We start from the raw sequence: 21,637 nt of genomic DNA on the forward strand, positions 1-21,637 counted from the left end.
TAAATGGACACAGGCAAACAGATGGTCAAAACGGGTCCTACAGAGATCTCCATATATGGATATAAAATGGACGTAGACAGACAGATATCCCCATATATGGGCATAAATGGACACACAAACAGATGGTCAAAACAGATCCTATGACAACAGGTATAATGGGGTTTGCATTAAAGGGCGGGCCGCATTCATCCCCTATTTACATTGTTCCCGAGTTGGCCAGGGCGCCGACTAGACGCTCGGCCGCGGCCGAGCTTCTAGTAATTTAAATAATAATAATGTTTTAAGCAATCGAGCACTTACCTTGTTTGTTTCCTGCTGAAACGATAAAGAAGCACTTGATGCTGAAGTATTTCTCTTCAGACTCATAATAAGCGCGTCTCTCTCCCCACGCCACCTCGGCTTTGCCTTTGAGCTTGACAAACAGCTGGTCAATGTGACATTGTTTATCCAGTGTCACCGCGACGTGGCCGGACACCACGTCCCCACGGGAGAACGTGTCCTGCTCATTGATGGGGCAGTGCTCCACGCGGATGCTCCTCACCGCCAGAGACATCTTTGCACATCTTTCATCCCCAGCCAAGGCACATTATGTTGTGATTGGCCAGTTGATTGTCCTGAGGAGCCCCTGTGCACGTGACCACTTTCATCCAAAGGCACGGCACGCTGCTGTGATTGGCCATTTGGTCCTTGGCAACCACTGTAACTACCCTGGCTTCCTTATAGCTCAATGCCACCCCCTAGTGTTCAAGGCTCTGGTGTTCACGTTTAACATATTCATTTAGTAGCCTATATAGATTCATCTAAAGCTAATTCTCTTCCGTATAGAATTCAAAAATCGAAACTTTCATATTCTAGATACATTCACATGCAGTGAAATATTTATTTAAATTTGTATGGCATACAGCTCAGGAATATCAAAAGTCCATATCTCAAAATACTATAATATTACACAAGACCACACAAAACAAGGATTTACAGTACAGAAATGTCAACCTTCTGAAGTCAGAGTTGCTTGAAGTCCAGTGTGAAGTTTCTGCAGTCAGTGATGCTTTGGGCTGACATATTACCTGCTTATTCTAAGTCGCTTTGGATTAAAAGCGTCTGCTAAATGCCTAAATTGTAAATTGAAACTGGATGAATTGAATACACAGGATCACAATGGAAAGAAGCCCCTATTCTAGGACTTCAGATATTCAAATATTGTAATATCATACTACTGTAGTATTTTCAAATGTTAATAAAGTATTCAATCAATCAAAATGACGCCATACAAAGTTCACAAAATGAATAGAAATATACAATAACAATCCTAATATGATCATATTTTAGTATAATAGTTTTTTTTTCTCTCTTTTTTGGCGGTGTCATTGCTAGTTTGTATTTTGTGAGACGTCTCGGAACTTGAAAACCATCCTGTGATTTGCCTTGAAAATGTCTGAGATTAAGTAGGCTATACATGTATCCTTGTAATACGTAAAAAAGAAGGTATAAAGTGCACATGTCGGTTGCACTCAGAATACTTTTTATGCTGAATTGAATGGGAGAACTTATTCAGCAGTTCTTTTCTCTAGCAAATATAGGAATATTTAGATATTCAACATGAATGTTCAATTCTATCGGGAGGGAGAAAGGAGAGGTAGGTAGGTACGTACTAGATAGAATGAGGAGAAATACACAGGGCAATTGGGTATAAATGACCTGGGAAGGGCTCACATGGCAGAGGCAAAGGCCAAGATCATGACACACTTACAACATCCAAGGTCGACCAAAGTACTGTACAATTAAAAACAAACTCCTAAGGCCTAAACTAACCCCACTGTCTGGTCCACAGATTCATGCAACAAATGTGAAGTTTAGTATGATTTACATTAGTTTGCCTAAATCCAGTATACAAAATGAAGGCGCACTTCTTGCATGCAAACACCTAAGCTTGGCAGTGATACAACTCGTCGCAGTAGCAAACTTGGTGGACCTAACTCTCTCTCTGTCTTATTCTACAAATGCCTTTTATTTCCTAACAGTTTTCTGAAAAACCTATGTTGCAAAATCATTGCTGTCGGGCAGAAACCGCTTATTTCCATATTCAACACGTTTTTATGCTTTTTCGTAAATGAATACCCCACTGACAGAGACAATATAAATGTATGCTTGGTGTGAAATGTCTTATATTACAGGTAACCAGGACCGGTTGAAACAACTTAACACAATTCTAAGAATAGATAGCCATCAGAAGAGTTCTGGAACAAATTCCTTTTAATTTAACAACATTAAAACATGTTCAGTTTCCAGTAGAAAGGGCAGTCAGGCATAATCAATAACCAATAGTGATCACAGTGTTTCCTCATGATATTATGGTCGTCAGATTGGTCAACCTGATTGGTGGAGCCATGGCGGCAGGCGGACCAATCAGCAGTCAGTGTCCATGGCGTCTGTGAAGTCCGACTCTGGCCGGCAGACTTCCTCCAGGGCCAGCTCTGACAGGAAACAGGAAGTAGAATAATGCTGATGCTCAGATGGAAAGTAGTGGAGGAGTGAAATATAATGCACGATTTTATATTTTAAATTTTGTTTTTATAAGACACAGATCTATATCAACTATCATGACATGGGTTTTATGTTCCCATTCATTTTAAAACTGATGATAAAGCAGGGCAGAGCATTGGCCTTCCAGCCAATAGCAATCGTTTCCGGTTGCTTTTCGGGACCAGAAATTCCAAGATGGTGGATTTGAATTTGCAGAAATTGCTCCAACGGGTACAGTTCCCTTCGTCCATATAGTTTTTTTATAGTCTATGGTCGCAACATGACGCATTGTGAGTTTGTGGATTGGCTACAGATTTGGTGGAGAGGGAAATACAAGAGGATCTAGTATAGAGCCCTGGGGTACTCCGGTCAACTAAGTATATTGTTGCTGGTCGGGCAGAAAAAAAATGTATCTCCATATTTGAACTTTTTGTGTTTTTTCATAAATCAATGCCCAACTCGATCAAACTACAGCGTCACACAAGAGTATCAAAAGTAGCAGATCTACAAGCTCGAGCTTGAATTTGAATCCTGAAAAGTAACAGTTTTGGACATATGAGGTTTCCACCCGAAAGAGACAATGTATAGTGATTAAGTGGTTAAATAGTACCGTTAATCTCTCCATCAGTGTCAAGTAGTGTGTTTGTGTGTGTGTGTGTGTGTGTGTGTGTGTGTGTGTGTGTGTGTGTGTGTGTGTGTGTGTGTGTGTGTGTGTGTGTACCTTCGGTGTAGGTCAGGTCCGGCAGCGTCCTCAGGGTGTCTCGTAGAGCAGGGATGACCTGGTCATACATGTGCAGCATGGCTCGGACGCTCTCCGAGAAGCTGCCGTGGTTGAGCAGCAGCCAGTGGAGCAGGACCAGGGACTCCCGCAGCAAATTCACCCCGGGAGAAGAGCCCCGTGCCTGGGGAGCGGGCTGCCACCGCTCCCTCTGTCCTGGAGGACAGAGACATCACAGCAGAATTAGGGCAATTCACGATAACATAATTTTACAGGTACCTGACGATTACGTGTCACACAGATAATTGTGATTAATGATTTAAGTGTGTTTTATGGCATTAAACATTGAAACGTGTGAATAAAAATAAATTTCTGTTCAACATTTAGGTTTTGTAAACCAAAATTCCAGTGGGCAGGTAGGACAAATAATTAAAGAAAGTGGGCTGTGTGTGTGTGTGTGTGTGTGTGTGTGTGTGTGTGTGTGTGTGTGTGTGTGTGTGTGTGTGTGTGTGTGTGTGTGCTTGTTACCTGGTGTGTATGTGTGTTGGGGGGGCGTCTCTGCGTCTTTGATCTCCAACCACTGACGGTGAAGAATGATAACTACAATCTGAACCACCTGGAGACAGAGAGAGAGATATTCAGTTATTCTCTTTAAAGAGAGAGGGAGAGGGAGAGAGGGAAAGAGGGGGAGAGAGAGAGAAAAAGAGGGGGAGAGAGAGAATGGAAAGTATGAAATTGAGTTCTACTGAGAGAGAGAAAGATCTATCATTGGCTCAATGCTGGCTGCTTGAATGTTATGTGCTAGGTGTGTGTGTGTGTGTGTGTGTGTGTGTGTGTGTCTTACCTTGGTGTAACACAAACAGGTGTGTTTGAACACAGGCTGTGCGTGTGTGGTGTGGGTCAACAGCGTATTGATCAGTCTGATCACCTGAAACAACAATATTATCATCATTATCAATACGATAAAGCAGTGGTTCTCAAACTGTGGGCTACAAGGGTGTTGCGAGATGCAAAACATTTAACAACGCACTACGATTCAATTTATAACATCCTCCACCTGTGTGTGTCCATCTGCCATCATGTGTTCTTGCTTTAGACAACATAATGCGTTTGGTGGTTTTGTTCCATAAGTCCATACGTTTGTTAATACATTCTTATTTTGGTCATTCGTTGTTCCCGACTCATTTTCCACACGGCTTTTAGATTGTGTTACACCCCACATCCCCGGCCTAGACCAACTTGGTGTTGTGTGTGTGTGTGTGTGTTACCTGCAGGTCCAGTTCGGACCAGTGTGCGTATGTGCTGCGGTTGTCTGGTCGGGTTCTGATGTATTCAAATAAGTTGAGAAACAAACAGGGATCTACAACACACACACACACACACACACACACACGCGCGCACACGCACACACACACACACACACACACACACACACACACACACACACACACACAAAACTTCCGTTTCATCTTTGAAGACACATAAATAACTCCTAATAGAAACCAAATTAATCAAAGCCTAGCTAGTTGCAAGCAGAAATAGGAATTCAATCATAGTTTAAAGATACTTTAAAATGTATTTATTTTTGAAGACCATGTCATGATTGGTCCCGTTCTCAACTTTTACACCCCTGGCTGAGCAGGGATGTTGTCATGGCGGAGCGGTAGATGTTTGGTCTTCCACGCAGGAGAGAGAGTTTCAAATCTCGGGTCAGATTTGATGAAAGTTATGGACTGCAGCCTTTACTGAATTTTGTCATGAAGTTATTGCTTCTTAACAATTTTGCTGCCATTTTAAACATAGCTGTAGTAAGCAGCTGCCAAATTGTCCTTACCTTTTAACGTGGGCACGTGCACGCATAGTGCATGATCTGTGCGCGACTCATGTAGTAGACCGGTAGACAAGATGACAGCTTTCGAATAAAAAAAAATCCATTGGAATAGACAAATCCGTTGCCAGGCTGTTACCCCTGCTGTAGCCGCCGGTGTTACATAAGAAAACATTGGAAACGGCCAGTTGTGCGCTATGGTAACACGGGGACACGTTCGCGCACATAGCAGACGATATGTGCGCGGATCATATGCCAGGCGGGCACAAGAATCGAAAAGCTATCAAATAAAATAAAAAACGGGTGAAAAAAGACGATGAAATGAACGTGCTGCTCCTTCCTCTGTTTACAATGTAAACAGATGGGACGGAAGCTACGATTGGGCCTTGGACAGGATACGGAAACCTAGATCCGGTCAGAACCGGAAATACGGCAGGATACAGTTAGGGGGCGGGCCTCAGACTCTGAAACGGCCATATACAGCGATCATATTTTTAATTGTTTCATAATGATTAAAGCTAATTACATTTCCGGGAACGACGGGCATCGCAGCGTGGTACAGCGGGAAATCAACGGTTTCGACGGGGATCGCAGAGTATGAGTTAAATGACTCTGAAGTAGTTTGACTGATGTACGTAGTAGTAGTAAGTAAGTAGTATGATCAAGCAGGGCATACATTTACGAAAAAACGAAAAAAGTTAAAATGGAGATAAGAGGTTTCTGTCTGACAGTGAACCATGTATAGGGCTGTCACAATTATTACATAATCGTCTAATCGCAATTATTTTACATAATCGTCATAATCGTGAATGTTGAAAATGTTTCATATACATATTTTTTCAAAGTAAAAAATAGTGGAAATAGCAGATCTACAAGCTCACAACGCGCCGCATCGCGACGCGTTGTGAGCTTGTAGATTGGATATTTCCACTATCAATGTAATTTTTTAAGTAGAAAGTTGTCAAATATGTCCATAATTTCTTTGTATATTTAGGTTATGTGTCATATCTGCCATGTGCAACTTCAAAGCCTAAAAGCCAAACAGAAATGTAATTATCAACGACAAAAACACAATTAAATCGTTAATTGCAATTATTTGAGTGACAATTAATCGTCATGTAAAATGTCATATCGTGACAGCCCTAACCATGTATGACTTATGTATTACTGTAGTAGATTAGTAGTAGTAAGAGTCAAAGTAGAAGTAATGGAAGTAGCAGAAGAACAGGTATTGGGTGTACTGACCGTTCTGAGAGCACAGCTGTAGAGCCAGATGTTCATGCTCGGCTACACACCTCAGAACGCACACACACTCTGCCACCGTCTGTACACAACTGTCTTCTGACACGCACACTAACAACACACCACTGGACAACACACACTGCAACCTACGCACGCACGCGCGCGCACACACACACACACACACACACACACACACACACACACACACACACACACACACACACACACACACACACACACACACACACACACACACACACACACACACACACACACACACACACACACACACACAGTTATTATAGGAATAATATTTCAAACTACTTTAAAAACGTCAATGATGTACACAATCACAACACCAGAGGGAGCTCCACTAATCATGTCCAACACAGATTTGGCTCAAACAAGGGGCTAAATTCAATCTCCTGCTATGCCACAAAAAAGTGTAACTTTTTTTTTTAAATATATAAATGATTTATCCTACGATTTTGTTCCCAGTGCCAATTGCCTAAACTGTATCCTGGGCGCTACTCTCCCTCTGCCAACCTGGGGAGAGCACTGAACTGAGCTCATGCTTCCTTCAGTGCATGACGAGTGAGCAGGCCGCTTCTTATCACCTGACAGCGGGGAGCTTCCCCGTTAGGACTTGCATAGATTATATGCTACAGCAGGTGTGAATGCCCGTGTGTGTGTGTGTGTGTGTGTGTGTGTGTGTGTGTGTGTGTGTGTGTACCTGTGTGAGTGTGTGTGAGGAGTGCGTTCGGTCAGCACACACAGCGTTTTGACGGCGGCGGTCTGGACCGAAACTTGTCTTGGACCACAGCAGCCTGGCTTACACAGCCTCAACACGTACTGCAGCAAAGTATGCTGGGATTGTAGTCCCACGGCCGGATGGGTTGTAGTCTTTCTGTCTGTCGAAGTGCTAGCCTGAAGGTCAGAAAGGCAGAAAAAAACAAACATTCATGGTTTTCTTTGTGATGATAGGTGGGAGATGAAACCCTGGGCTGATTTTGTCATTTTGTTTCTCAGTTACACACAACGGACAGCCATTCTACGCCATAGCATAGCCTATGCCATTGACACACTGGGAGGCAAACTGGAATAAAAGAAGACATGATAGGTTTTCTGATCTAATGTTTTTCAATATGTACACTATATCATTGTTATTGAGGTATCTACTGTAAAGAGCACAGAGAACATATTTCTGACTGGGCAACATTCGTAAAACAATGTTGACCTTTAGTTGACCATGGCTTGTACCAGTGAACTGTACTGTCCTATACCTTTTCCTATGCAAACCTCTAATAACATATTTCACGTGTGATATGTCTGTATTTTCATGGACCCATTATTTAACCCATTAAGACCAGGAAAACGGCCATGTTATACTTTGGCTATTGCTCTGTGCTGTGTACTGTGTTCAAAGCAAAGGACCATGGGATAAGGGCAGCCATGTGTTAGGGCGTGTCCAGACAGTCAGAGGCAGATGCATTGACCCCCATCCACTCCCACGTTAAGGGAATAACCCGGAAGAGGCATTATGCCTCTGTGGGGTCACAAGCTCAAGGGTTGAATACAGGTTCATGGTTCAGCAGACCCGGTAGAGACACTCACTAACCCCAATGGGACAGACCTAAACGCTGGAAGAACGTCACTTTGTTGACACTCACATTAGCTGCTCAAGTGTGAGGTTTCAAAGGTAAGGGAGTAATGCTGCTATAGGAAGGGGCGTTTCGCAGCCTTACGAGACAGATATGTGGACGCGCCCTTACCGTATGTTGGTCAATTTGTTCTTCCTGTTTGGACTCTGTAAAGACCGCCTCTACCACCTGGGGACAAAGGGTGAATGTCTAAGGTTAGCAGCAAGTTAACCTGGAACCAATAGCAACAGCGTACAGTAACTGTGCATATTACAGTAGTAATAGTATCATGTCGTCATTATCACCTCATCACTATAAGACAGCAGTACATGGAGGACCCGGAGTGCAGCCAGGCCGTTCTCCTCCAGACCAACACCGCCATGGTCCTCCGGTCCACAGGGGGCGTCCAAGGACGAGTACCCAACACCCACAATGACCCCTGGGCCAGGGCGGCTGAGAGAGACACAGTATAGGAGAGACAAGACAAGTTGGACAGCTTAGAGGGAGACTGTAGAAGGGACGGAGTGTTGGACAGCTGAGAGGGAGACTGTAGGAGAGGCAGGACAGTTGGACAGCTGAAAGGACAGACAGTAGGACAGCTGAGAGGGACAGACAGTAGGACAGCTGAGAGGGAGACATGTAGGAGAGACAGACAGTAGGACATGGTTCCCCAATTCGTTTTCCCCAAGGGCCGAATTATGTCTAGGGTACCGAGCCGAGGGCCACAACATTGCAGGGGGCGACGCCGGCGTTCCCGCTACTCCAGCGACAGTTCAGATATCGTTGTTGTCGGGTGAAAATCCTGTATGTCCAAAACCGTTCGTTTTGCATATATTTGCATTTAGTGAAAACAGCCGATCAAGCACACAGCCGATCAAGCACACAACGCCTCGCGGTGCGAGGCGTTGTGTGCTTGTAGATCTGCTGTTTTCACTACTTTTGTGCAACGGCCTTGTATGATTTGCGAAAGAACGTACAAATTTGGAGATACGAAATTTCCACCCGACAACAACGATATACTAGTGTTGTTGCTGCTCTTATACCACCATTATTACTGGGGTTGGTGTGGGCCAGACAGTAGCCCCCCACGGGCCGCAAATGGCCCGCGGGCCGCCTATTGGGGAACCCTGCAGTAGGACAACTGAGAGGGGGAGACAGTGTAGGAGAGACAGACAGTAGGACAGCTGAGAGGGGGAGACAGTGTAGGAGAGACAGACAGTAGGACAACTGAGAGGGGGAGACAGTGTAGGAGAGACAGACAGTAGGACAACTGAGAGGGGGAGACAGTGTAGGAGAGACAGACAGTAGGACAACTGAGAGGGGGAGACAGTGTAGGAGAGACAGACAGTAGGACAACTGAGAGGGGGAGACAGTGTAGGAGAGACAGACAGTAGGACAGTGAAGTCCTACCTGGTCCTGGGAGCAGAGTGTGTGTTGGTGCTGGAGCCTGTGGTGTTGGTGGGAGAGTCCAGAGCCTGGCAGAACACTGACAGATGGAAGTCCAACAGAGGCAGCAGGTGAATGGCACCGGGACACAACCTGAACACACACACACACACACACACACACACACACACACACACACACACACACACACACACACACACACACACACACACACACACACACACACACACACACACACACACACACACACACACACACACACACACACACACACACACACACTTACATCACCTACAGATATACAAGCTTGTAGCGTGTCACGTTGTACATCTGCTATTTTTTAACTTTTATTCTTTTTTATCTTGAAAGTATTGGACATTTCTGAATAATTCCGCTTTTTTTTTTCTGGGGGTCCCTCGCACATAACATTTTCAGAAGGGTGGTCCACACACAGGGAACCAAAAGCAAAAACAAGGCAGGAGAAATGACTGGAAACAGCCACCAGAGGGCAACAAGTTGTGCACACGCCACACACACAAACAGAGTTAAAGTTTGTAATAAAGACCTTACCTGTGTGGTTGTTGGGTGTGTATCTGGTTCATCATATGAAGACCAGTGACAGCCAGCTGACACAGACGGCTGACCTCAGGTCTGCTGCTAGAGACCATGGACCTGTAACACAATAACTCTTTTATACATCTACTGATCCCAGGTCTACTGCTAGAGATCGTGGGGGGTCCCATTACATGCAGTACATGTTAAGGTACAGTACATATGTGTTAAGGTACCGTATATAGTGTACAGTACATGTTAAGGTACAGTACATACTACATACGTGTTAAGGTGCAGTAGGTGTGTGTTGAGAGAGGCAGGGCTGATAGACAACAGGTGACACAGACCAGGGGACTGCTGCAGCAACAGACTCAGCAACACAGAACCTAGTAAAAGGATTAAAACATATATAATTCATATATATAAGTCGTTGTGCCCTAGTTGGACTAGATACTATCGAATTAAAGTATACAACTGTCATCACAAAATAACACAAAACAACAGTTAAACTATCGATACACTACTGACATAAAATACACTAGAGGTGTAATTAGAATACAGTTAAAAAATGTAACACGCAACATTAACTCATACCCTGCCAAAAAAGACGTTTCTATAATAAAAACGTCTTTTTAACTATGGACCTCCCTGCCAGACGTCTTCTGGACGTCTTTTTTTTTTAAATAATAAAAAAAAAAAAACATTGGACCTCCAACAGTGTACTAGGCATGATCGCGATCGCGAAATGGCATGTTTAACCCCCATACCAACCCCATCTTTCAAACATGGCAGCCATGTTTGTTTACATTTGAAGAAAACATAAGGGCTGCCTTCTCCTGAATGCCTGAACGGATTTCCAAGCGGATTTTTTTGTTTGAAAGCTGTGAAAAGCATGCACATGCATAGTGCATGATCTGTGCACGAATGTGTGCACCAGCGTGCACACTATTTTTTTAACCCTTTGTTGGCGAACCGGCAATATAAGAGGTCCCACTTTAAATATGGCACCGACTGAGTTAAAATGAGAAAATATTATTCCTGAAGAAAGCATGTGGGCTCACTGTGTTAACATGCAGTAGTACTTGTACCATTAACAGTAGTACCAGTAGTAGCAGCAGCATAATAGTAATAGCACAGTATTGACCTTTGTGTTGGAGGTGAAGAGGCCTGATGGAGGTCAGGAAGGGGTCAGGATGAACTTGAACTTCCTGTCCATCACTGGATTTACTACTGGAAGTTGAACTCAGTCTGTCTGCTGGAACACACACACACGCACACAGTTTAAACTTTGTTATTATGTTTCATCGCAATGTGACCCACTGTGAGCTTATAGATCAGCTATTTGACATTTCTGAAAGAAATGCTATCACCTAAATTATATTGACATGGGAGGCCAGGTAGAAAGTTAAGTGTCAGTGGATTAATATGAAGCCAATGGAAAGTATTAACAAGAGGGGGGTCCCCAGACAAATTAGTTTCTATAGATCGCATCAGTCATAATCATTTTATTATTTATTACCACTTTATTATTTTTACGTTGGCTATTCAAAAATAGCAGATAATTGTATTAATTGATAACATAAATCTTCTCTTCTGGGCTCTCCCTGGCACAAAGCCTTTTCAGATGGGGGTCCTCAGGCAAATACAGTTTGGGGTCCTTGACATGAAAAAGAGTTTGAGAACACCACACCTACCCTGGTGGGTTTTGGGGGTTCTGCTAGGCGTGGTTCTGGAGGGCAGCTGAGCTCCAAACATCTCCTTGGTGATGAAGGCTCTTCCTGTTGGAGAGGCCGAGCTGCTCCCAGGGTGCAACTGGGCAACGGCACTATGAACTCTGGGACTTGGGAGGAAGAGAGAGCAAAGACAGTTAAAGCAGTGGTTCTCAACCTTTTCAGGCTGCGACCCCCAAAATAATCATATTTTAACTGGGGGACCTCCCCCCCACCCCCACCCCGAGGAGCACTAAGAGTTGAGGCATTTGTATAGCACGGTTCTATTGTGAAAATAGCCGATCTACATGCTCACAACGCCTCGCAACGCGAGGCGTTGTGAGCATGTAGATCGGCTATTTTCAAAATATTTGCCCCTAATATTTGACAGTTTGCCCAATGTTTTGTCATTTTAGAGGTATTAAAAAGTCCTTGAATTGTCACTTTAGAAATGTGCTATACACTTAAACTTTATGTTTGTTCATTTACTGTTGAGTGAGAAAACAGTGTTGCACATTATGCTAATCATCTGAGGACTCCCCAAAAATAATTTGGGGACCCCCTTGGGGGTCCCGACCCACAGGTTGAGAACCACTGAGTTAAAGTACTAGTAATTACAGTAATACATGGAGTAGTAGTAGTAGCAGTAGCAGTAGTCTAGTAATTACAGTAGTACATGTAGTAGTAGTAGCAGTAGTCTTGCGAAGCCAGATGAGACAGAGATCTTCGCCTTCAGACAAATCTAAATTTAATAATGGCCTACAAATTAGTGGAAACATTTTGAAGAGAAAATAAATCACACCCAGTGTGAAATAAGCGGTGCCATTGAGAATAAACACTGATGTCTGATGTAATTGTTGTGGTGTCAAAGTTTGCTTTGCGGGACATACCGACGGACATACAGTACATACATGCACACAAAGCCAGATGTAGGAGCGGTAAGCAACGCTCCAAAAAAAAAAAAAAAAACAGCATTGCAAGGACATGGTCAGAGAGAGAAGGACGAGGCTGGCTGGATACTGTGTCAGCCACCCGAAACAGTCTGCTAGTCTCTCGCATTGCATCTCCACTGTTCCAAGGCCGTACAGTGAATTTAAGTTTAGACGCATCAGTAAGGTGAAGATGTCGTTCATCTGGCCACACAAGACTATAGTGATAGTAGTAGTAACCTTTGTAACGGAGACGCTGTCTTGTTGTGGAGTTTGGTTTTCATCTCAATCATCTCCGCTTCTTTAAACTGAAGCTCAGACTGCAGGGACTGAACCTGAACAACACAAACAAAGCAAGATCATCCATTTCATTCCACTCCTCCTGTGTTACAAAAACAACATTATTAAACACTACATTAAAACTTTGATTTTCAAAATGCTGTGCCCAAGGCACACCAATGGACAAAGTCTCAAGGCACAGCTGTATTCATAGTGAAAATAGCAGATATACAAGATCATGATCTGCAGCGATGTGATTTGTTATGAGCTTGTAGATATGCAATTCTTTAAGAAGTTGTGGGGGGGGGGGGGGGGGTGTACATGGGGGGGGGGGGGGGGGCACCAGGTTTAAGGAGGTGTACATGTTGGGTATATAATAATGTACCTAGTAGTAAAGTAAATCCACACAGTAACTTGTAGCATATATTGCAATGAGTGGTTGTCACAAAATCCCATGGTAGACCTGGACTTGTGGGCACACAATTTGTGCGTGGGTCATGACCGAAAGAACAAGACTGCGGAGTGCGGACACAAAGGGCTAAAATTGTTTTTCTCTGAAGGATGGCTGGCCTCTCTCACTTACAAATCGGGTGAGAAGTTCAGTCATCCACGTGGGACTAGAACCACTGCTCCATCACTTGGAACAGAGCCAGGCAGCTACGGTCGGTTCAGGCATCTAGTAAGGAAGAACGCCTTCTAACTAAGTGTCTCCCTCGAGAGGTCCTCGCTGCATGTCCCACTTGTCCCACTGAGAGGAGACCCCTGGGGCAGACCAAGGACCAGATGGGGGGATTATATCTCCATACTGACCTCGGAACAACTCAGGATCTCCCAGGAAGAAGTGGCTAATGTTGCTCAGGACAGGGAAGTCTGGAGCTCTCTGCTGGAACTGTTGCCCCCGCAACTCGATTCCGCATAAGCGGTTAAAGGTAAATGGATGGAGTGCGTTAGATTACAGACCTACCTTCCTGGCCAGCTCGGCCTCTCTGTTGCTCTGCTGTGTCTGTCTGTCGGCCTCCACACGGAGCAGAGACTGGATGTGTGTGTCCTTCTCCTGTTGGACGCTCTTCAGGGAGTCTCTCAACACACGGATCTCCCCGTTCCTCACCACGATCTCCTCCTCTACCTCCTTCAGCTGCGAACACAACACCACACCACACCACACCACACCACACACACACACACACACACACACACACACACACACACACACACACACACACACACACACACACACACACACACACAGGTCTTGTGTAATCTTTTACCAAAAGAGCTTTACCATGGACATAGTCATAGTAAGACAGACAAGACCTCCCAAAATATTCATTGTTTCCACAATAAGACAGGACATCACTTAATTTTAAGTAGGTAGACACATTTCAAAGTGAAGCTAAAGGCCAGTTAAGACCAACGCAAATCCTTGCAGTCTAGAGTCTAGAGCACAGCAACGGTCTCTAACAGATTGGTGTGGACTGGCAGAATGTAAACAGGCAATAAAGAAAAATAATCTCTGTCAACTGAGGGCTCTCCTACTGACTCGTCAAATCGTTTTCAGGGGAGCAGCTCTAGCATCCCAGATGAACAACACTCATCTTTTACACCTGCTCTGACATGCATGTCTCTCTCATACATAGCGTTGTCTGTACCTTTCTCTTCAGTTCATTGTGTTGATCCTCCAACAGGGTGAAGTACTGTTGTCTGTCTGAGCTCCCTGCAAAACAACACATTATTGAACACTTAGACCACATTTATGTAGACGATCAGATTGCCCTAGGACAGTGGTTTCCAAACCTCGAGACCCAAAAGAGATATTTGATGTCTTCCTGTGAGTGACCTAAAATAGTGAAAATAGCTGATCTACAAGCTTGTAGATATTCTATTTTCATTACTTTTTGAGTTTATTTATTTTGTATTTTATTCTATGCCATTTCTTGGATTTGGAGGTCCTTGACAAATGAAAGAGGAAAAAGAAACCACTGAATTATACAGTATCCTGTGACTGTTCGGTTTACGGTTTAGGCATTTAGCAGACGCTTTTAATCCAAAGCGACTTACAATAAGCAGGTAATACATCACTATAATAAGCAAGATAATATGTCAGTACATCAACAACAATATAACAAATTCGAACATACCAGCGTTCTCTATGCCATTCCCTCTGCTCTGATTGGCTTTAGTGGCAGCCAATGGCAGCCTCTGGTCTCTGCTGGGGGGTCTGAAAGCCTGGACCCTATCGTTGGCGGCGGGGGGAGCGGCCTGCGAGGCGATGACGTCAATCTCGTCAAGGTCATCCTGGGTGAAGTCGTCGTCGTCACCAAACGGGTCGACCACCGGGGCAGCTGCTGCTGCTGCTGCTGAGGTGACTTCATAGTTGATGCCCCGAGGGCGCTTGGCGGGGGGGTAGCTCATGGTGGGTGGGGGGCGGGATCAGACAGGAGGAGGATCTGGGGTGAAGAGGAGCAGAGAGAAAGATGAGGGATTGTTGTATATCAAAGTGGGGTCCGGGGACGCCCAGGGGGTCATGGTCATTTAGTTTTTTTACAACAAGGGTTCATATTTTGGATTGTAATTAGAGGGAGAAAAAAAGTTAAAATGTTTTCATTTACTGCTTCCTATTGTTTTAGCGATTTTAGTATTTTGATTTCAGTGAGTGGGGGCATGCGTACAAGTGGCTAAATATGTCTTTGTTACTATTCACACCAGCCCCCAATGGCCCCCATAAGTCACATCTGCCCATGAAAGATTCCGGTGCATCTTGTTATTGTGTCTAAAAATACATAATTAGCCACTTGCATGCATGCACCCAAGGCCCCAACCTGGGGACTTGCATGCAAATCAAAATCATTAAAATCACTGATACAATAGAAAGAAGTAAATGAAAACATTTTAACACTCATCTTTTCTTTTCTAAAATATGAAACCTTGTTGTAAAAAAAAAAAAGTTGTCCTTTAACATCAATCAACAAGACACACACAGCCACATCATGGAAATAAGATAAACACCTGCTGACAGTGTGTGGTGATTGAGGCTGAGCCTGTCTGTGTGCATCCCATCCATGTACAACAGGTGTGTGACTGCAGGGTGAGTCAGTCACACACTCAGGTCAGGTGTGAGGTTGCTTAAACCAGCCACCACAACCCTAGTGACTCTACACACACATCATGTTGTACTCTTTATCATCTTGTTTTTAACCTCATTGTATGGTTTAAACTAGGAGGTTATCCAACCTTATCCATGTCATGTATTAGACCATGGCATAGTCACTATGCCAATGCCAACACACAAACTCGCTTGGACAGACAGGCCTACAGTGACTAGCAAGTGTGAGTGTGTCAACTTGTCACAAGCGACACCGCCGCAAGACGCAGTATAACGAAGCCTCCAGGTCGGGTGGCTATTCCTTCAGTGGTGGAAAAAGTACTCACATATTTTACTTAAGTAAAAGTTTCAATACCGCAATGCAGAAATACTCCATTACAAGTGGAAGTCTGAAATTCAAAATGTACTTTTAAGTAAAAGTATGAAAGTGTTGGCATCAAAATGTACTTTAATTACCAAAAGTAAAAGTACAGTATGTTTTAAAATAGCAGATATACAAGTTCACAATGCGTCGCGACACGTTGTCAGCATTGTGAGCTTGTAGATCTGCTATTTTCAAATGGCCAAGGCATAAAATAGGGCTAATAATAATAATATAATTTATATCTGCAAAGTAACTAGTAACTAAAGTTTTTAAATAAATGTAGTGGAGTAAAAGTACAATATTTGGATCTGAGATGTAGTGGAGTATAAGTAAAAGTATTGGGAATTGGAAGTAGGCCTACTCAAGTAAATTACAAATACTTCAAAGCTGTACTTATAACACAGTACAGTACTTGAGTAAATGTACTTACACATTACCACTGCAGTGCTAACCTTACCTAACTATAGCAGCCAGCTGAGATAACTAGTTTAATAGGGTTTACTTTAACGAGTGCTAGTCTGTCTGTGTACTCATTCAACACACAATAACTGGTACGTGTCCGTGAATATAAACACTATTGTGTACCATGAATAAATAAATCACACATGGACATCCTGTATCATTACAGAGAAAGCATCTGTGGTGGAGGTTTTTGTCTTCATTACAGCTTCGCGGGCCGATAAAGAGGAAGCTGACACGTACATAAAACAGTATGTTCATGTAATAAAGTACATAAAGGAATAGATATAAAATAAAACTGACCTTTTATTAACGTGTAGTTCCTGAACTCACCGCGCGCTCCTCCTCCATCACTGACAGTACAGCCAATCAGAGACCCCGATGCTCTCACGCACCGACCAATCAGAGATGTCGTACGGCGAGCTAAAGAGGACAAAACTCTTTTCACATAGAGAGCATGCTGTTTATTTATGTTAAAAGTTTAAAAGATGGACATACCACTCATTTAGAACTATTCATTTATTATATTCATTGGTGTTGGATTTTACTCTGTATTAATAGAATAGCCTGTACATTACGTTAAACTCAGTCCGAGTGTGGAAGTCTAGTGTCAGTCTTGACTATGCATTAATGTATCATCTTTAGTTTTGACACAACAGTGCCCTCTAGCGGAGGATGTTGTTGACCTTGTGTCAGTATCAGTATCATCCAATCTATGATGGCAAGGCCAGGGAAGATTGTGTTTCGATAATAAACACATGTTAGCAAATGAACATAACATTTTCAAGAAGTCAGTTTGTGGAGTAGCAGAACTGTATTAGCTGCTACTTGCCTGGGACCAATGTATGTGACAAAGTCATTCAAAGACTATCATAGAGTGCATACAATTTTGCTGCATCGCCTACCCAACTGCTTTCAAATAAATGTAAACCGATCAAGACAACAATCCCTATAGTTTTTACATTAGTTTATTACATTTGATCAAGAATCAAAAGGTTTTATTTGTCACCAACGTATATTTTAAGATAATATTGATTAAATGTTCTAGATTTGACTGTTTCATGGGGATCGATACATCTTATCTAAGCTTATCAAGACTCTTGAGAAGTCTTGAGAGGAGACACCAACACAACACAAATCAACACTCATATATGACCTAACCTTGAAATCTCATTCAAAAATGGAATCATCTTTTTCTTTTTGCACTATCAACACTGAGATGTTTGGCTCATGATGGTCTTGGCAGTCAGGACATCAAAAGCAGAGGCATGGATTCCATCCCATCCCCCCCTGCCAATCTAACCTTGTCGGCCCTCACAACTCTCAAGAAGCATGCTGTGGTCAAGTGCACCAACTGGTACACTAACCCCACCACCTACTATACACGATGTTTAAAAATAACAGCAGATTAGCACACCCGTGTTCTTAAAGTCATAGAGAAAGAACAACAGCGATGCAGTTTGGCTGTGATTCAACTCTTTACAATCCTGAGGGAGTGTTGTGGGTTATGATTAAATCTCACACAAAGGCTGCCAGGATTTACAAAGCATCTAAATGTGAAAGGATGACGTTCTTTCTGCGTGCTGTCATGAGGCGTCAAGTTGTGAAATGATCTTCTGGTCCCACGCGTCCGTTCCTGTCCTCCACAGTGCTAAACACAGCTTCAGATCATTTAGAATCTAAATGATGGTAGCTGCATTTTAGATACTAATGCTGAACATATTACACCAACTAAAACTGTGCTCCTTGGAGTGCCAATCAGATCCCCCATTCTCCCATTTCTGCAGGTGACACCCACTCTCTGGCTGGAGGTGAAATTGTCCTTGGCTCTTATTAATGAGGCCCCTAAATGTGTGATTCAAATTTGGAGCAGAATGTCAGTTTTTGGAGAACAGGCCCATCCTGCAAACACACACACACACACGACTGCAGAGAACCTGTACCAATTAATTTGTATACATTTTGGACAGGCTCTAAAGTAGAGGTTCTCAAACTTGTTTTGGCTCAGGTCACCCCTCTAAATAACTTTTTCATCCACGGCACTCCTGAATTACATAATGATACTATAGCACCTTACATTCATGTCATGGTACATGAATATGTAAATCTTTCCCCCTATTCATTTCCATCAGTACAGATTGAAAATAACTTTATTCTTGATGTTTAACCACTTGAACCCAATCATACTTATTCTAGGAGGGAAAATTCACCAAATTCACCAAAAGTGGCCAATCTACAAGCTCACAGCACACACGTTGTAGATCTGCCATTTTTAATTACGAGATTTAGTGTACATTGAAAAAGAACGCACTAAGAAGCATGAGCTAAGTCTGTTGCTCTCTCCCGGTTGGCTGAGGGAGTGTAGCGCCTAGGATTACATTAGATAATCGGCACTGGGTGAAAAATGGGTTGCAAAATCGTGGGATGAAAAATATTTAAAAAAGGAAAAAAAGGAACGCACCAAGTACAGTGCAACTCAGGTCTGTTTTACTAAATCTAGAGGCTCTAAGTGATAGGAATCGCTGCTCTACTGTAATGTATTATTATGTACAGTATTTCTTATCAAATGCATATGCTTTCTGTAAAGCACTTTGAATTGACTTTGAGTAGGAACAGTGCTATACAAATAATGCCATAAAATGTCCATAGCCATGTGATTGGGTAACATGTCATTAGGTCGAACACCCTTTGGATCGACCACCAAACTCTAACCCAAACCCTAAACCTAACCTCAGTAAAACTATGCCTAACTCTAACCCTAACCCTAGACCTAACCTCAGTAACTGTGACGCGGGCGATTATCTAACCTGCCGACGCTCGCGGGTGATTATCTAACCTGCCGACGCTGTTCGACCCACCGGGAGTTCGACCTATGGGGCAGTCCCCATGTGATTGACCTGACCTTTTGGTTGTCAGGAAATCAACATGTATCTGAATCGGTAAAGGCTAGTTTAATGAAACTCTCGTTTTCAGATCATCTGTGAGCTTTACACTCTCTCTCTCTCACACGCACGCACGCACGCACGCACGCACGCACGCACGCACGCACGCACGCACGCACGCACGCACGCACGCACGCACGCACGCACGCACGCACGCACGCACGCACGCACGCACGCACGCACGCACGCACGCACGCACGCACGCACACACACACACACACACACACACACACACACACACACACACACACACACACACACACACACACACACACACACACACACACACACACACGTCACAGTCATCTGCCTGCTCACAGTGACAGTGAAGAATGTGTTGCCAGGACAACAGACCCTACAAAACAAAGGAGCTGATTTTAGACTTCATGACACACCCACTAGCAACGTCACACTTTTAATGAAGGACCCCCAGTTTGCTATGAGTTAGGCCATTGACCCCCCATTTGACACCATATTTTACATCTCTGGGAGATGATATGTGTGGAGTACACGATAGTTTTGTCCTCTATGAAGTGTGTTCGGTTTGGCAAGCGTTGCTGACATGACGTCACAGCTGAAGTCTTCCCACATGAACTTCCTGTAGCCCTGTTTGACACCTTGCATTCTTATCGGGTCTATAGGACCCAGCAGGAAGTAGAGCACATGAAAATACACATACTGTACACATCCATTCTCACACGCGCATGTGCGTACACAGGGCACGACTGGTTTAACCACATCAACATTCTGGTAATGACTGGTAAGATTAGTGAGTAGACCAACACCAGGAAGGCAGCGTGACAACAACAACCTTAACAGGCTGTTGAGGAAGGCAAGCTCTGTTGTGGGGATAAGGTGCGCGCAGCGAGGAAGCTGGACTCCATCATGGCAACCCCTCCCACCCCCTCCACCTGGATACCCCAGGTGGAACTGCATGAGACACAGCATGTCCTTTGTGCCTGATAATATTTACATCAAATATCTAAATATTGAATCAAGCAAATCAAAATCTGTTGAGGGTGTTCATAAAAGCCTGATTAGACGATAAAATGACCAAAAGTTTTTTTGAAAGTGGAATACCCCTTTAAGAGTAGGCACCTCTATGTAAAACATTAGAAAATGGTTTTATGTAAAGTATACATGATTTTAACTTTCTACATCGTTATCAGACCAAAATGTATCCTTCAGCTTCTTGTTTATGACCAAGCCCAATATTTGTAGCAATTGTCGAAATATTAGACCTTAATAATAATAATAATAATTGTTGAATGTTCAAGCATGTTCTAGTCATGTACGCAACTTAAGACCGTTTTCCAAATAGTTATTGGCTAAAATTAAAAACATTTTACATCGAGGTGCACACTCTTCGTTAGAGCCCTCTCTACCTGTTACCCCTTAGACATTTGACTACTTCTGAAAAACTGCAGATGTTTTTGTCCCAAAAAGTCTTTTTCGTCGCAATGAAAAGTAGTGCTTTGGCCAAAACCTCCAAACTATAGAGCTGGATGTTTTCTTTTTTTTTAATGAACATTTTGGACATAGCTGGTGTCTACCCGACGGCAGAGATACAAAGTGACTGCATAATCCTGAAGATCCTGGATTCATTTTTCTCCCCAATTTAGTCATCATCATGTCAATTAATTCCTCTCCACATACATTTGCTGTGTTGCCACTGCTGTTGTATCCTACTGACTACCTGCCAGAGTGCCAGTGAGGAGCCTCCACCGAAAGGACGTACATGTAGGGCCACCGAAAGGACGTAGGGCCTTCGTCCTACTCCTCCCACCCAAGACTAATTGATAGGTGCCCCAGCCCATAGGAATACATGCAGTGACTAATATCACCCTCCGGCCCGGCTTCTCTTCGGGCGGGAGGCCAACATGGGCCAATTGTGTTCACATAGACGCCCAACAAAGCCGGATGCACCACGGTGGATTCTCAC

The 21,637-nt window shown here is 43.5% G+C and overlaps 1 protein-coding gene across 1 annotated transcript; it reads right to left on the minus strand.

The window, feature by feature from the left end:
* Positions 1-2,290: 2,290 nt before the first annotated feature.
* On the minus strand, positions 2,291-15,239 carry atrip (ATR interacting protein; the record flags this gene model as incomplete). Its single annotated transcript, XM_080728019.1, has 18 exons — positions 2,291-2,474; positions 3,245-3,457; positions 3,770-3,857; positions 4,086-4,169; positions 4,510-4,601; positions 6,315-6,457; positions 7,045-7,238; positions 8,084-8,140; positions 8,257-8,404; positions 9,362-9,490; positions 9,929-10,030; positions 10,194-10,296; positions 11,055-11,165; positions 11,605-11,750; positions 12,789-12,883; positions 13,792-13,962; positions 14,477-14,541; positions 14,966-15,239. The coding sequence occupies 18 exons, from the start codon at positions 15,237-15,239 to the stop codon at positions 2,407-2,409; spliced, it is 2,283 nt and encodes a 760-aa protein (XP_080584145.1). The 3' UTR covers positions 2,291-2,406.
* Positions 15,240-21,637: the final 6,398 nt, after the last annotated feature.

The sequence above is a fragment of the Nannobrachium achirus genome, assembly GCF_963921795.1.
Source record: "Nannobrachium achirus genome assembly, chromosome: 6".
In the NCBI taxonomy this organism is placed as follows: Eukaryota; Metazoa; Chordata; class Actinopteri; order Myctophiformes; family Myctophidae; genus Nannobrachium; species Nannobrachium achirus.